The sequence below is a fragment of the Chiloscyllium punctatum genome, chromosome 37, assembly GCF_047496795.1.
Source record: "Chiloscyllium punctatum isolate Juve2018m chromosome 37, sChiPun1.3, whole genome shotgun sequence".
In the NCBI taxonomy this organism is placed as follows: domain Eukaryota; kingdom Metazoa; phylum Chordata; class Chondrichthyes; order Orectolobiformes; family Hemiscylliidae; genus Chiloscyllium; species Chiloscyllium punctatum.
In genome coordinates this window covers 20,659,414-20,674,505 of record NC_092775.1, presented here as the reverse complement: position 1 = coordinate 20,674,505, position 15,092 = coordinate 20,659,414, and the positions used below count along the sequence as shown (strand labels likewise).

At 38.7% G+C, this 15,092-nt stretch overlaps 1 protein-coding gene across 5 annotated transcripts in view; it reads left to right on the top strand.

Annotated features, from left to right (window-relative positions):
• The window catches only part of rbbp8l (retinoblastoma binding protein 8-like), a 118,051-nt gene that overhangs the window by 45,687 nt on the left and 57,272 nt on the right, over positions 1-15,092 (top strand). For all 5 annotated transcript variants that reach the window (XM_072556423.1, XM_072556424.1, XM_072556425.1 and 2 more), the window contains 5 exons: positions 2,536-2,600; positions 4,893-5,035; positions 6,613-7,066; positions 10,093-10,201; positions 11,151-11,212. In XM_072556423.1, coding sequence (XP_072412524.1) covers positions 2,536-2,600; positions 4,893-5,035; positions 6,613-7,066; positions 10,093-10,201; positions 11,151-11,212 — 833 coding nt within the window. The remainder of the gene's footprint in view (positions 1-2,535; positions 2,601-4,892; positions 5,036-6,612; positions 7,067-10,092; positions 10,202-11,150; positions 11,213-15,092) is intronic.

Genomic DNA, 15,092 nt, shown 5'->3' with positions numbered 1-15,092 from the left:
TCCTTTTGGGAACAGATTAAACCTTGAATTTGGATGTCATATTAGATGCAGCTGTAGCAACCATACCCTAACTGATGCGTTTGGCTTAAGTATTTCCTTCATTGGCCCATTATCGGTGATGCACAAGCAGGGGAGGTAGTGAAGTGTCCCTAGTGATTGAGTTGGAAGCACTGAGATGTATTTTGGGGGGGATGCAATGAATAAAAGGTATCGCATGGACTTGATGCATGCAATACTGAGAGTTGTAGTCAATGAGCTTTGGTGATGTATGCAATGGCAGAGGTAGGCTGAAAGGAGCTCAGTGACTGACGTAACAGAGAATCAATGGTAGCGCCTATCTATGTAAACTGTAGAACATCACTGACTTTCCTGCATTGCTTCACCTGGGACGCAGCACTGATTTGGACTTCGAATTTGTGTCCAGACTGTTTGGGTCTGGTGGTGTGTGGCTTCCTGTGGCAGTCAGCTGGAAAAAAGACTGAATTCCTGTCCATGACTCCATGTGCTACAGTGTGAGGTGTTGTACCTGGTTTACACCATCTGACGTGGTGTGCAGCTAAGCTTCAACTATGATGACAGTTGCATGAATGTTGTCAGGTCCTCACAGAGGAGGGCACTGCTGGCTTCTTGAGCCATACCATTTCCTAGAAAGGCGCCAGAAGCCCAGTTGCAAAATTAATGAGGTGGTTGTGCAAGCAGATATAGAAATTTTGAGTGATTGAGCAAAAAGATTGGCAGATAGAGTTTAATGGAGGAAAGTGTCAGGTCATGTATTTTGATCAGAAGCGATCAAAATGTTGATTTATTTAAATGGAGAGAGAGAAAATCTAAAAACTGTGTTGGGCAGAAAGGTCTGAGTGTTCTTCTGCATGAAGCACAAAAACACATTCAAGTGTGGCTAGCAATTAAGAAAACAAAATTAATTTAGGCTTTTATTGCTGGGAGATTGGATTGGAAAGTAAGGAAAGCTTGCTACAACTGTACATGATGTTGGTGAGGCCATGCTTGGAATATTGTGTAGTTTTGGTCTCTGTCCAGAGAAAGGATGGACTGGCATTGAAGGTATTTCAAAAGACATTAATTGGCTGATTCCAGGGATGAAGGGATTCACTTATCAAGAACAGCTAAACAGTTTCAGACTTTATTCATTAGAGTTTAGAAGAATAAAGGGTGATGTAATTGAAACATTTAAGATTCTGAGGAAGCTTGACAGGGTAGATGTTGAGAAATATTTCCACTAGTGGGGGCGTCTCAAACTAAGACACTTATGAACAAAATAAGGGGACATTCATTTAAAATTGAGAGGTTAAGGAATTTTTTCCCTCAAAGGGTAATGAATGTCTGGAATTCTCTACTGAAAGGTTATGGAGGCTAGATCACTGAAATAATTTAAAGAGGGGTTGACAGATCATTGAAATAATGAAGAGTTGAGCATTCTGAGGAGCTGAGTGGGCAGAGGAGTTGAAGCCTGGGTAGATTAGCCATGATCTTATTGAACAACGGAAGCAGGTGGCCTCCACCATTCCTCCTTCTCCTGATTCTTCCAGACTTAAGAGTGGGAGATGTGTGAGAAGAGTCGCTCCAAGTTATGACAGACCAGGCACAACAAATTTTACTTGACAAACTCTTAAAAATGGGAACATTCAGCCCCATTTGTGTGATATAGAAGGTTATCAGCACTCCAGGACCTTGCCTGCTACACTGAGTTCACTTAGTAGCCAAGCAAAAGCAGCCAAACTCTCTGCACATTTTTATCACAAAATACAGGTTAAACAAAAAAAAGGAGTATTTTTTAACCTTAGGTTTTCAGCACCTTCAGGAAGAGGAGAAAATAAATTCCACAAAGATTGTAGATAGCTGTGAACACCTGTGAATGTTTTCAGCATTGATGAGAAAGCATGTGATACCCTGAGCGAGTAGACAGTGATCCCTTTTTGCATTACTGTACATAAGCATAGCTACATTCATCACCTCATCAGAACAATCGCTCAGTTATACCAAGTACTATTGCCTTTTTAAAGCAGAGCATGTTGCTTGTGTAAATGAAGATTAGAGTTATATATAAACACACAGCATGGAACTTTCAATGAAAATGTCAATCATTGCTGCAATGTTCACCTGGATGTGGATTTCTTAAACTTGCAGGGGACTATATTAGGGACTCTATTCTGGTGTTCGGAAAAACCTATCAAGTCATTTTTCTTATTCCCAAAGACAGATTGCACCTTGTTATTTCCCTTCCCCACCACACAGAAGTACAGCAACCCTTCCTCATTGTGTCAGTTAGGTGTTGGCCTAGTCTTTTTGCTAACATCTCCAAAATGCAACTTGAACCAATATCCTTCAAACTCCGAAGCAAGAGTGTTGTTCATGCATCACAGCTAATAGTGCTGTCATCGGTATACATTGAAGTTGAGAATAAGGGAAGCAAATGGATTTTTAGACATCTTTTTGTGCACATTTATATATTTTGCACAATGAGGTGAAAACTTCCTTCAAGATCTTAATGTTTGCTTATTTTCATTTCACTTTTAGATAGCTCCACTGCCCCTAAAAGGTCTGTTTGCCAAAATGTATCTGAGATACCATTATTTGACTTGGTAAGTACGAAATTATCTAATTGTTGTCTTTCTAGCAATTTAAAATACAAGTCAAAGAGCAAACAGTTTTACAAAGTCAATGACATAATGTTATTGATGATGGTTGATTTTGTCCATTATGTATTGTTTACATTTTTTATGCATTTTGACTGACAACATAAAGTATAACTTCTGCATAAGATTTACTTAACAATGGTCCATAGCAGAATTTGGGCCTTTGTTTTTGCTACATTGCAAGTTCACATACCTTTGGAAATTAAGGCAAAACATAATCTAAATGATGCAATTTTAGCCATTTCCTTTATGTTTCACTACAATAATTTAAAAAAAACATACAAGATTACAGACTGAGAGCACACATCCCTTTTAAATAGCATCTAATTAAATCCAAAAGAAGTTACCTCAGGTTCTTAAACCCAGATTTCAAGTCATGGTGAGAGTCAGGCGGCAGAGGGACAAGACAGGTATCATCAGTCTCAAACTGATAGTTCCCAGTGAGAGACCTGGTAAACCTTTATACTCGTGGGTCAGTTGCCCAGCGTCTGACAGTTTCTAGCCCAAAGCCAGCATGAAGCGTAGTAAGCCTACAGGCTCCTGTGAAATGTCAAGCCAGAGGAGGCCAGAATCAAGAACCAAAGCCCATTCACTCACCCAGTTTCAGCAGGCAAGATCGTAACCCTTTAATAAATCGGATGCAAAAGTTAATAGGTCATATTTACACTTAGATACCACCCTACCATGTTGAATCATCTGACAACAATCCATGTGATTATTTTTAATTGCAGTGATTATTTTTATGTGGGAAATGGAAAATGTATAGAAATTGCAACAATTAATCAGTCAGAAATAAATAGCTTTGTACTATAAATGGTTGATAAAATCATGAGGGGCATGGATAGGGTAAATAAACAAGATCTTTTCCCTGGGGTGGGGGCGGCATAGCTTTAGGGTGAGAGGGGAAAGATTTAAAAGAGACCTAAGGGCCAACATTTTCACGCAGAGGGTGGTACATATATGGAATGAGCTGCTGGAGGAATTGGTGAAGGCTGGTACAATGACAACATTTAAAAGCCATTTGGATGGGTATATGAATAGGAAGGGTCTAGAGGGATATGGGCCAAATGCTGGCAAATGGGACTAGATTAGATTAGGATATCTGGTCGGCATGGACAAGTTAGACCAAAGGGTCTGTTTCATTCCAGTACATTTCTATGACTCTGACTCTATCAAGTATTAATTGTCAAGCACAGTGACATGTTGGTGTTACATGTAGTCCAGAATGGGGTAAGGATACTGTAATAAGTTTCCTCTGCTAAAGGACAATTTTGAAACCGCAGGGATTTTTCACAGTCAAAATGTTTGTGGTCACTTTTTAAAAATTCTCTTCAAAAGTGAATGTTCTGACCAGACAACGATAAACCTTTCAAGGACAATCAGCTGCTCATTCAAAGTTCATTGATCATTCTTTTTAATATTTTTGAAAAAAACGAAAGGGAGTATTCACATAAATATTGATACTAACTTTGACTTCATTTCCAGTATGTTAAATACTGAATCCAAATTCACAGCCGTTAGTTGCATTCACTATCTCAGTGCTAGTGGTTCAAGCTGCTAGGATTATTTGTCCACTCACACAAAGGTACCATGTCTCATGGTTAAACAATGTAGTACTCACTGTGGGAATATGATACTATTAAGCATACCGGGTGGCATGGTATGGTTAGCACTGCATGCCTCACAGCATTAGGAATATGGGTTCAATTCCAGCCATAGATGACTGCCTGTGTGACGTTTGCACATTCTCCCCATGTCTGTGTGGGTTTCCTCTGGGTGCTCTGGTTTCCTTCCACAGTCCAAATATGTGCAGGTTAGGTGAATTAACCAAGGGAAATGTCGGGTTACAGGGATAGGGGAGAGGGGTGGGTCCGGATGGGATGCTCTTTGGAAGGTCAGTGTGGACTTATGAGCAGAACGGCCTATTTCTACATTGTAGGAATTCTCTACATATGTAGACGATGGTATGCAGCCAAAGCTCAAAAAAAAAGACTATAGACATCTTTCTCTGTTAGACAGAGAAAATTGGATATGTATGGTTTGGTAAGGTGACAAGTCTCTATGAACCACCACAGCCATTACAGGAATTGGAACCGTGCTGTGAATCTAGACAATATTAAACTTTTAAGGGTATCCTGTTCTATTAGCACAAATTAATTTGCTTATTAACTGCAATTGTGTTGCTGCAATAACCATTCATTCAGAACTACTCTTGAAGACAGTCATTCTTGATTCTAGCATCCCCAAAGAATATCGAACCAGTTGCATGGAACGATAGCAGTGGTACGTGCTGGCGCTGGTGCTGGATCATGCCATAAACCGGAGAGAGATGCTGCTACAGCACAGTCCAGTATGAAAAGCCATGAACATAGGCAGCATGAGTATGTAACATTTCATATTGCTACAGGAGGTCGGCAACAAAAGATGCCAAGTGGCTACTTTATAATAAACATTTGGATAAATTATTCAAGTAGTGACATTTAGAGATTGGTCTCCCAGGCACCTTCAAAGGATAGCTAAATAAGTGCCTGTGACAAGGCATCAAAACAATTGTGTACCTGCATAATAGACAACTGGGCCAGACTTGCAATTTGAGTCAGGAAATTTCCCAATGTGGTGCACTTTCTTAGGGAACAAGTACTTCAAATGATGCAATTTTCATTCTGGGGCTCAGATATGGGATGGAGTCAGGCTACCCTCCCCCTGGATGCACATCAGAGGTGGCCACAGGGGCTGCCATGACAAACTGTTCAAATGACGCATTGGTTCTCTGAATTTCAGCCCTGATGTTTTCTTAAATTCCTAATACCCCTGTGCCAGCCCAGGTTCTCCAACCATCTCTGCAACTCCTTTGACTATTATGCCAACTTAGTACCAATTCAAGCCCCAAGTCACTACCTTTTGTCCTTACACACTCCACACCAACTCACTCAGTACATATCATTGGCAGAGCGCAGATCTCCTAGAAAAATAAACATTTGTGTTCGTACCCTCACATTAAAGGGACCAAAACTTTCCATGGCCATTTGGAGCTGTCAATAAATCTGGGAACTTATAGAACCCCCACTGCGTTTTTGGGGGGGGCAAACATTGATAATGCTAAAATTATAACACTTAAGGTATTGTCGGCAATCACAATTGAAACTGCTACAACAGTTTTTACTCAATTCTCAAACACTACAGGCACAGATAATTAATTTACGCATTTAAAATGGCTGGCTGCTTAAATAGCATGACAAATTGATAGTTCTACAGATACCATTCAAGAGCAATTACAACATCATTAAAGGTTCACACTCACATTGCAGGTTAGAGGTCTTGTCATAGAAAAAATGGTTTCCATTCTGCTGGGATGTCCACAAGCGGGAGTCACTTTCTGATCCCATCTCCATTGCACCTGCTCCAATCCCTGCATTGACTCACTGCCAAAATAAAATCGGTTGTAACTAAGAGCCCGACCTCTGGAGTCAGTTCTTAACCATTATTTTTAATGGTCTCCTGAGGGTCAGTGACTGGGTTCGATTCCAGCCTCGAGTGACTATATGAGGAGTTTGCAGGTTCTCTCCGTTTCTGTGTGGGTTTCTGCCAGGTGCTCCAATTTCCTCCCACAGTCCAAGGAAGTGCAGGTCAGGTGGGTTGGCAATGGTAAATGCCCCCCGTGATGTGCAGGCTGGGTGGATTAGACCTGGGAAATGCAGGGTTACAGGGATAGGGTGGAGGGGGGTCTGGGGGGGATGCTCTTTGGAAGATTCGTATGGAATCATTGAGCTGAATGGCCTGCTTCCGCACTGTAGGGATTCCATGATTCTATGCAACTAAAATGTTGGAAAGCACAGATTTTAAGAGCTGATCATAGAATATAAATATGGAGATAAACTGAATAGTATTATCTGAATACCATAACATTGATATTAGTTGACCAGATGTCATTATAACAATTTTCTTATCCTGACTGCAGGGAGGTATGTAATTTTTCTAAAGACTGGAGAAGAAGTAGACACCTTTTAGAGCAGCCAGTCATGACAAGGGAAAAACATGAAGGAGAAGGAAAGGATCCATCTCTTCTCTGCACAAAGACTGACGAAATGGTTGACAGCTCTGTGGAGAAACCTTTGGATTTATCAGATTACAGTAAAATCAAATCACCATCTTGGTCCACTGACAGAAGTAAACTGTCCATACAATTTGAGTCCGAGAAACCAAGATTCAAAGAGCCAGCAGAGAAACAACACATTCACAATAATTTAGCAAGTGGAAATTCCCAGGACAATTCATACTCTTATGAAACAGTCGAAAAAGTGGTGAGTGCGGATGCATCCACTAAAGACAAGACACAGATTGTATCAAGCCCTAAAGATGGATTAAAATTGAGTGACAATGAAGACAAAGTGTACAAGAATTTGAACATTAAGGTGTGTTATCGTGTTTTGTGATGAATAAAATATTAGTGCTATGGAATTACTGTTATCTTCATTTTTGAACAGTGCTATTCAATATTAAACATAGATTTCTTATACCAGCAATCGGGAATCTCAATTGTAGATGGATATCATTGGTTAAATATCTCTGAAGCTCAAAGATATAAAATTAATGCTTGAGTATGAAAGGCACCTTTCATCACTTTCTCAATCAATTAAATAGCAAAACTCAAGGAAGCAGATAGAATGGGCAAAGTTCCCTCTAAGCCACTTGGCACTGTAGACACTCAAAGAGTTTGTGCAATCCAGTTGTCAACAGATGCATTGATTTTCTGGACCAAAGGTTACTGCGATGCATGACTTCAGAGATACGCACAACAGCAGGAAAACCTAGAGGGAACATAGATGTTAAGACCATAAGAAATAGGGACAGAAGTAAACCATTTGGCCCTCGGGCTTGCTCTGCCATTCAATAGGGTCATGGCTGATCTAACATTCCTCAGTCGACAGCGTGATCCTGGAAAAGCACAGCCGGTCAGACAGCATCTGAGGGGCAGGAGAATCGACATTTCAAGCATAAGCTCTTCATCAGCAAGAAGCTCAAAACATTGATTCTCCTGCTTCTTGGATGCTGCTTGACCGGCTGTGAATCTTCCAGCACTGCACTCTCGACTCTGATCTCCAGCATCTTCCTCACTTCCACACACCTCCCCCCCACACCCCGATATTCCCTACATCCACTTTCCTGTATTTTCCCTATTACCCTCAATTCCCCGAACTGATTGAGAATCTATCTGCTCAGCATCAAATATACACAAGGAGTCTGCCCCATACCTCTCTGTGGTAATGAGTTCCAAAGACCCACTGAGAGAAGAAATTCCTCCTCATCTCAGTCTTAAGTTAGCACCCCTTTATTCTGAGACAATGTCCTCTAGTCCTAGACTCTCCCACAATGGAAAACATTCTCTCAGCATTTACCCTGTCAAGCCTCTTAAGAATCCTATATGTTTCAATGAGATCACTTCCTATTCTTCTATACTCCAGTGAGTAGACTCCCAACCTGTTTAACCTTTGCTCATAAGACAATCTCTCTGTACCAGGGATCATCCAAATGAATTTTTCTGAACTGCCTCCAATGAAATGCTACCTTTCTTGAAATAGTCATGATTTGGAGATGCCAGTGTTGGACTGGGGTGTACAAAATTAAAAATCACACAATACCAGGTTATAGTTCAACAGGTTTAATCGGAAGCACACTAGCTTTTGGACTACCACCTGATGAAAGAACGACTCTCCAAAAGCTAGTGTGCTTCCTATTAAACCTGTTGAACTATAACCTGGTGTTGTGTGATTTTTAACTTTCTTGAAATAAGGGGACAAAAATTGCTCAAAACACTGCAGATGTGATCTCACCAGTAACTTGTACAATTGCAGTGAGACTTCCCTACTCTTATACTTAGGGGATACCTGTATTTACTTATTTAATCATAGGGAAGGTGATTGCCTCGTGGTATTATCACTAGTCAGAGACTCTGGTAATATTCTGGATAGTTTGAATCCTGCCATGGCAGATGGTGGAATTTGAATTCAACAAAAATCTGGAACTATGAATCTAATTATGGCCATGAAACCATTGCTGATTGCTGTGAAAATCCCAAGTGGTTCACTAATGCCTTATAGGGAACGAAACTGCAGTCCTCACCTGATCTGACCTCCATGTGAGTCCAGACCCACAGCAATGTGGTTGACACTGATTGCCCACTGGGCAATTTGGAGTGGTAAAAAAAAACTGGCTTGGCCAATGACATCTAAATCCAGTGAATGAATAAATGCTTCAACCCCTTGAAGCAAGGGCCAACATTTATTAGCCTTCCTGATTACCTGCTGGACCTGTGTAATAGCGTTCTGTGTTTCTTCTGTTATACAATGAGTGCAATCTATTTAAATCTGTGGATGAGACACTGGTTTGGTTTAACTTGCTTTTCCACTTTTTTTTTGTCATTTTATTTTTGTTTGTTGCCCATCCTTAATTGCCCTTAGGAAGGTAGGGATGAGCTGCCTTTGTGAACCATTGTAATCCATTTGGTGTAGGTAGGTCCACAATGCCAGGTGGAAAAAAATGTAAAGGTAAATAAGCACAACCTTGCATAACATTCGGCTAGAAATCATTCTCAGCAAAGTATCTGACAAGCACTTAAAGCATTTAACAGTTATTCTTGCATTCACATTTTAGCAAAGACATGCAATTATTAAAAGAGTTAACAATTACATTGTTCACATTTTACCTCCCACTGCTCTACCATCATTTATTGAGTTGCATCAGATGTCAGTTCCATCACATACATGTTAACCTATAAAACTTGTTAGATAAACAAACAGCTTTAGGAAAAGGGAAACTAATTATTAAACCAAAATGAAAAACATGTGACATGAGTGGAAACTAATCACACCCACTTTTGTGATTAATGTTGTAACTTTCTAAGATTTTTACTTTCAAAAACTATGGTAATTATCAGCTCAAAACCACCAGCACCTCAGTATTTTAGTGCTGGGAATTATTTTCAATTAGTCACACAAGAATGTTAATAGTGCAGAGTGGGGAACCCATTCACAATTGCAATCACAATTGATACTAAATGTAAGTGTTAACAATTTATTTACATATATGCATTATATTTTAGCTTTCAAGTAAAACTGTTTATCACATAAACTGTTTCACATATGAATCAAATACTGGCAAATACATTTTATTTATTTTATGTTTTAGTACAAGCAGAGAGGAAGGTTCATTCCAGGTCAGTTGGCATAACAGAACTTTGTGCAAATAAAAATAAGGAAGTTTTTAAAATTAAGTAGACAATTTATAGTTACTGCTATCCATACAATTAAAATAAGATAGCATGTTGTGCAATTTATTGCAATTTTATAATGATTTTTTAAGTTTATATGTTAACTGAAAAGTGTGTTGTAGTGTCTGTGTTAAATGAGTTGAGATGTAGGATCAGCTACTCTCCTTGCAGGCACAATATGACAGCAGTTCTAAATCCAGAGAGCCAGATGTCAATCCAAGGATTAGAATGAAACTATGCACTAAAAGACCCAATACCAGGAATGGGCGAAATCCAAGTGGTAAGAACACTGGCCTTCTAAAACTATTAGAAATTTCTAAAATTTATTTGTTGATTTCAACTTCCAGCTACACGTAAACTGAAGATCTCAACTTTAAGGGGTAGGGAAAAAAGTTCTTTCTGATTTGGATATAATGTTGAAATAATATTATCTATCTAAGAGCGATTTATAAGTGTAGTGGTATAAAAGTTCACTTGGTGATGGTAAACATAAGTGTTCTATCTTGTATTTTACCAGATTTACATATACCATACATACACATATATATTTATATATATATATATATATATATATATAAAATCTGGTTCATTAATGTCCTTTAGGGAAGGAAATTTTCCAACCTTACTTGGTCTGGCCTACATGAGACTCCAGACCCACAGCAATGTGATTTACTGTTAATTGCCCTCTGATCAATTAGGGATGGGCAATAAATGCTGCCTAGTCAGCGATGCCAACATTCCATAAATGAATAAAGAAAAATACTTTGTATTTATCTGATATGCAGCTTTTTCAGAAGCTCAGCCTTTCCAAAATAAAATTATAGTGAACTTAAATTGTTTTCTTTATCAGAAACACACCCCTATAATCTTGTCAATAAAATAGTCATGGTATGTTTTGACCAGAAATTTTCTGAGATGGTCATCATGCTAATACTTAGCTGGGTTTACTTAATAGTATAGCTAAATGATGTATTTGCATCCATCGCATTAAACAATTCTCATGAAGTAAGATTCTAAAGTGATAAAGATGGCTAGTGTTGATAAATAAATTTGTATTTGCTTTAAGCTATTCCAATAAACAACATAATCCCTGTAATAGAAAATTGCCTAAGTTCCCTCAGAGAGAGCAGAAACTGCAAATCGCCACAAATCATATTGGTTATCTTCTAATTTAAAATAAAGCTTATAAATTGCAGTGTAATTAACGTATTTCTTTTCTTCCTCCTCAGTGGAAGTTCATCTGCAATTTTTGAACATGCAGCCAGATATGCATGATCCCCCTCAATGTGAGGTTAGTACAGAAGTTAAGGCATGGATGTACCTTGATCCATAAGTGAGAATTACTCAGAACTTTTAAATGGCAATGTTATGAATGAAACATAAAGACATTCCTTGGCATGTCCGTGGTTGTTCTTCACAGTGACATTGTTACATCTGTGAAAAGACATTTCATCAAAGTTTTTGTCATGTACTCATCAGGAATACAAATTCAAAGTGAAAACAACATTTAGATTAGTTACAGTGTGGAAACAAGCCCTTCGGCCCAACAAGTCCACATCGACCCACCGAAGTGCAACCCACCCAGACCCATTCCCCTACTTCACCTAACACTATGGGCAAATTAGCATGGCCAATTCACCTAAGCTGCACATTTTTGGACTGTGGGAGGAAACCGGAGCACCCGGAGGAAACCCACGCAGAAACGGGAAGAATGTGCAAACTCCACACAGACAGTCGCCTGAGGCGGGAATTGAACCTGGGTCTCTGGTGCTGTGAGGCAGCAGTGCTAACCACATGAGAGGAGAACGCTAATTTGTTGGCAAGTGGGCTCTGACAGCTAGGGGCTGTGCCATGAAGAATTTAACCATTAACACTGACTGTCAGTTAACAGACAGGCATTGCTAAATCTGAAACCAGGCAGGTTGACTCTGATTAGTCAGGGCATTGTCTGAGAAACGAATGCAAGAATGATTGTTAGCTTCTTTGTTGCACTAAAATAGGCATTAGATGTGTACTTTTTTTTCTGATTTCAAAGAACAGCTACATATGTTTCAATAATTGTAGCTTCAAAATTATATCCAAATCAGAACTGGTTTTTTAAAAAAAATCCATAAACCTATCAGTTGAGATCTTCACTTTATATGTAGGTAGAAATTGAAATCAACATATGCATGTTAGAAATTTCTAATTGTTTTTGAAGGCCAATATTCTTACGATATGGATTTCCCTCATTTCTGGTCTTGCATCCTTTAGAGTACATGGTTCCATTCTAAACCTTGTGAGTTTGGAATTGAGCTTAGCACAGTTGGTTGAATGGCTGGTTTGTGATACAAAGAGCAAGGGTTCAATATCTGTACCAGCTGAGAGAAGTTGGGCAATTTTCTTCCACTGCAACATAGAACCAGGAGTAGGTCATTCAGTCCCTCAAGCCTGTTCTACCATTCACTAAGATCATGGCTGATCGGTGGCCTAACTTCATATACTTATCTTTGGCCCATCTCCCTTCATACCTTTGCCTAACAAACTTTATCTGTCACAGATTTAAAACTAACAAGTGATCTAGCATTCACTGCCATTTGGGAAAGAGAGTTGCAAACATCTCACCCTTCATGTATAGAAGTTCTTCCTAACATGTCACTTGAATGATCTGGCCCTAATTCACAGACTATGTCCCCTGGTTCTAGAATCTGTAATCGATAGAAAATAATTTATCTGTATCTATCCTGCATTTTCCTGAAGACTTTGATCAGATAACTTCATAACCATCTAAATTCTACATCCATAATTTCTCCTCCAGTCTAGGTATCATTCTTATAAACCTATGTTATACTCCCTCCAAGACCAATGTATCTAACTTAAGGCGTAGTGCTCAGATCTGCGCACAGGAGTCCAAGTGGAGTCTAACCAGGCTTTTGTACACCTGAGCATAACTTCTGCATCCCTATATACCAGTCCTATAGATATAAAGGCCAATATTCCAGTAGATTTCTTGATTACTTTCTGTATATGTATTTTAAAGATCTATGCACCAAGTCTCTTTGGTCATTCACTGTATTTAATTTCAGAACATCTAGAAAGTACACCAAACTATCCTTTTTCAGTCCAAAATGGATGATCTCACATTTGCTTACATTGAACTCTATCAACCACAGTTTTGCCCATTCATTTGGTCTATCAATATCCTTTTGTAATTTTATGCTATCATCTGCACTATCTACAATGCCATCTGACTTTGTGTCATCAGCAAATTTTGATATATAGCTTTCTGTGCCATTATGCAAGTTGTTAATAACTAACGTGAGTAATTGAGGCCCTAACATAGATCCTTGTGGGATACCATTGGTCTCATCTTGCCAATTTAAGTCCATACCATTTGTCCTAGTCTCTGTCACCTGTCACTCAACCAATTTCCCAGCTATGTCAATAATTTGCCCTCAATTCCATGATCTTCTAGCTTAATTAACAGTCTCTTACATTGGTACTTTATCAAATAAAGAAAGTCCATATAAACAACGTTCATAGACATTTCGCTGTTCACTACCTTAGTCACCTCTTCAAATGATACAATGTTAGATATGATCTACCTGTCATGAATCTATGCTGGCTCTCTCTGATTAACTGAAAACTTTCAAAGTGGTCAATTACATCATCCTTGATTCTAGACTCCACAAATGTCCCCACCACAGGTGTTAGGTGAATTGGTCAGTAATTCCCTGGTTTTCCTCTTTCATCCTTCTTCTAAAGCAGAGGGCCGATTCTTGTGACCCCCTACTTCCTTTAACACCCTCTAATAGAAATGATCAGGTCTCAGGGATTATTTAAGTTACCTTAATTTTATTTAGTCCCTATTCCTAATCCACTATTAATTTTCAAAGGACTGAGGGCAAGCTATCCACCTTTTCTACTGTAAATACTGACGCAATGTAAATATTCAACCTGTTTTCCACTTACCCATAGTCATTGACAATCCCAGCTCTTTCAGCCTTTAATACTCCAGATAACTGTTTCTTTTGTATGAACATAACCTTTCTTCTTATTGATTTTGATGTTCAAGGGAAGTTTCCATTCATAATCCCTTTTAGTGGTTCTTAGAAATTGCTTCATGGCCCTTTTCTGGATTTTGTATCTTTCCAATTCAGCAGGATCTATGCTGTTTTTTGTGTGCCCTTTGTTTTCATTTTATCCCTTTAATTGTCCATGGCTTTTTTTTTTCTGTGAAGTGAAGCTTTTTCCTCTTAGGAGTATAAGCTGGTTCTGTAATGTGTCAAACAACTGTATTCTGTTTCTTTAAACCTCCTCCACTGTTCTTCAGTTGTTCTATTCATTAGCAGATTGTTCCAATATACTATGGACAGTCTCTGTCTCATCTTATTAAAGTCTGCCTTACCTAAAACAAAACCTCTCATAGCTGATCCATGGTTTTTGCTTTCAAATGCTATATTGAACTAAATCATGTATGATCACTGTTTGATAAATGTTCACACACAATTGGATTACTAATTAATTCTGGCTCATTATCCATTACTAAATTCAATATTGCTTGTCCTTTTGTTGCATCCAGGACATATTGCTGTAGGAATTTCCTATCTTTCTGAAACGGTGTGTCTGCCTCTCCAAATCTATATTAAAGTGAATCAATACTTGCTATTTCAAAATCTTTATCACTTTAAAATCTTATTTCACTGGAATTATTTAATGTGATTTATATAAACCGATAATTAAGTTGTACCACAAAGGACTCTCTTCAACCTCTTCCCCTTACCTAAAGTATGATGACTCTCAGGTTAAACTACCAGTCATCTCTCTTCAATGAGAGTGCATCTCTATGATCTGGTAGGATTATGGTGGCTTTTTAGTTTCTAGTAATGGGGTGCCCTCTTATGGTATAGTTGTAGTGTCCCTAGGCCAGAAAGCAAGAGTTCAAGTCCCACTTGCTCCAGAGGTATGCAATAATATCCCTGAACAGGTTGATTAGGAATGTAGGTTTTTTTTTAAAAGTAATGGTTGGTGCAAGACACTGCAAGCCTAACAACAGTCAGTAATCAGTTGTCAGTGTAATTCCTTGCCCATTCAGGATCATCCAGCAAATGTTATCCTGTTGCAGAGTCACATCTAATGTTAAACAAAACGTCACAAGTTTTGTAATCAAGGGACAGTTAAAATCCTTAAAT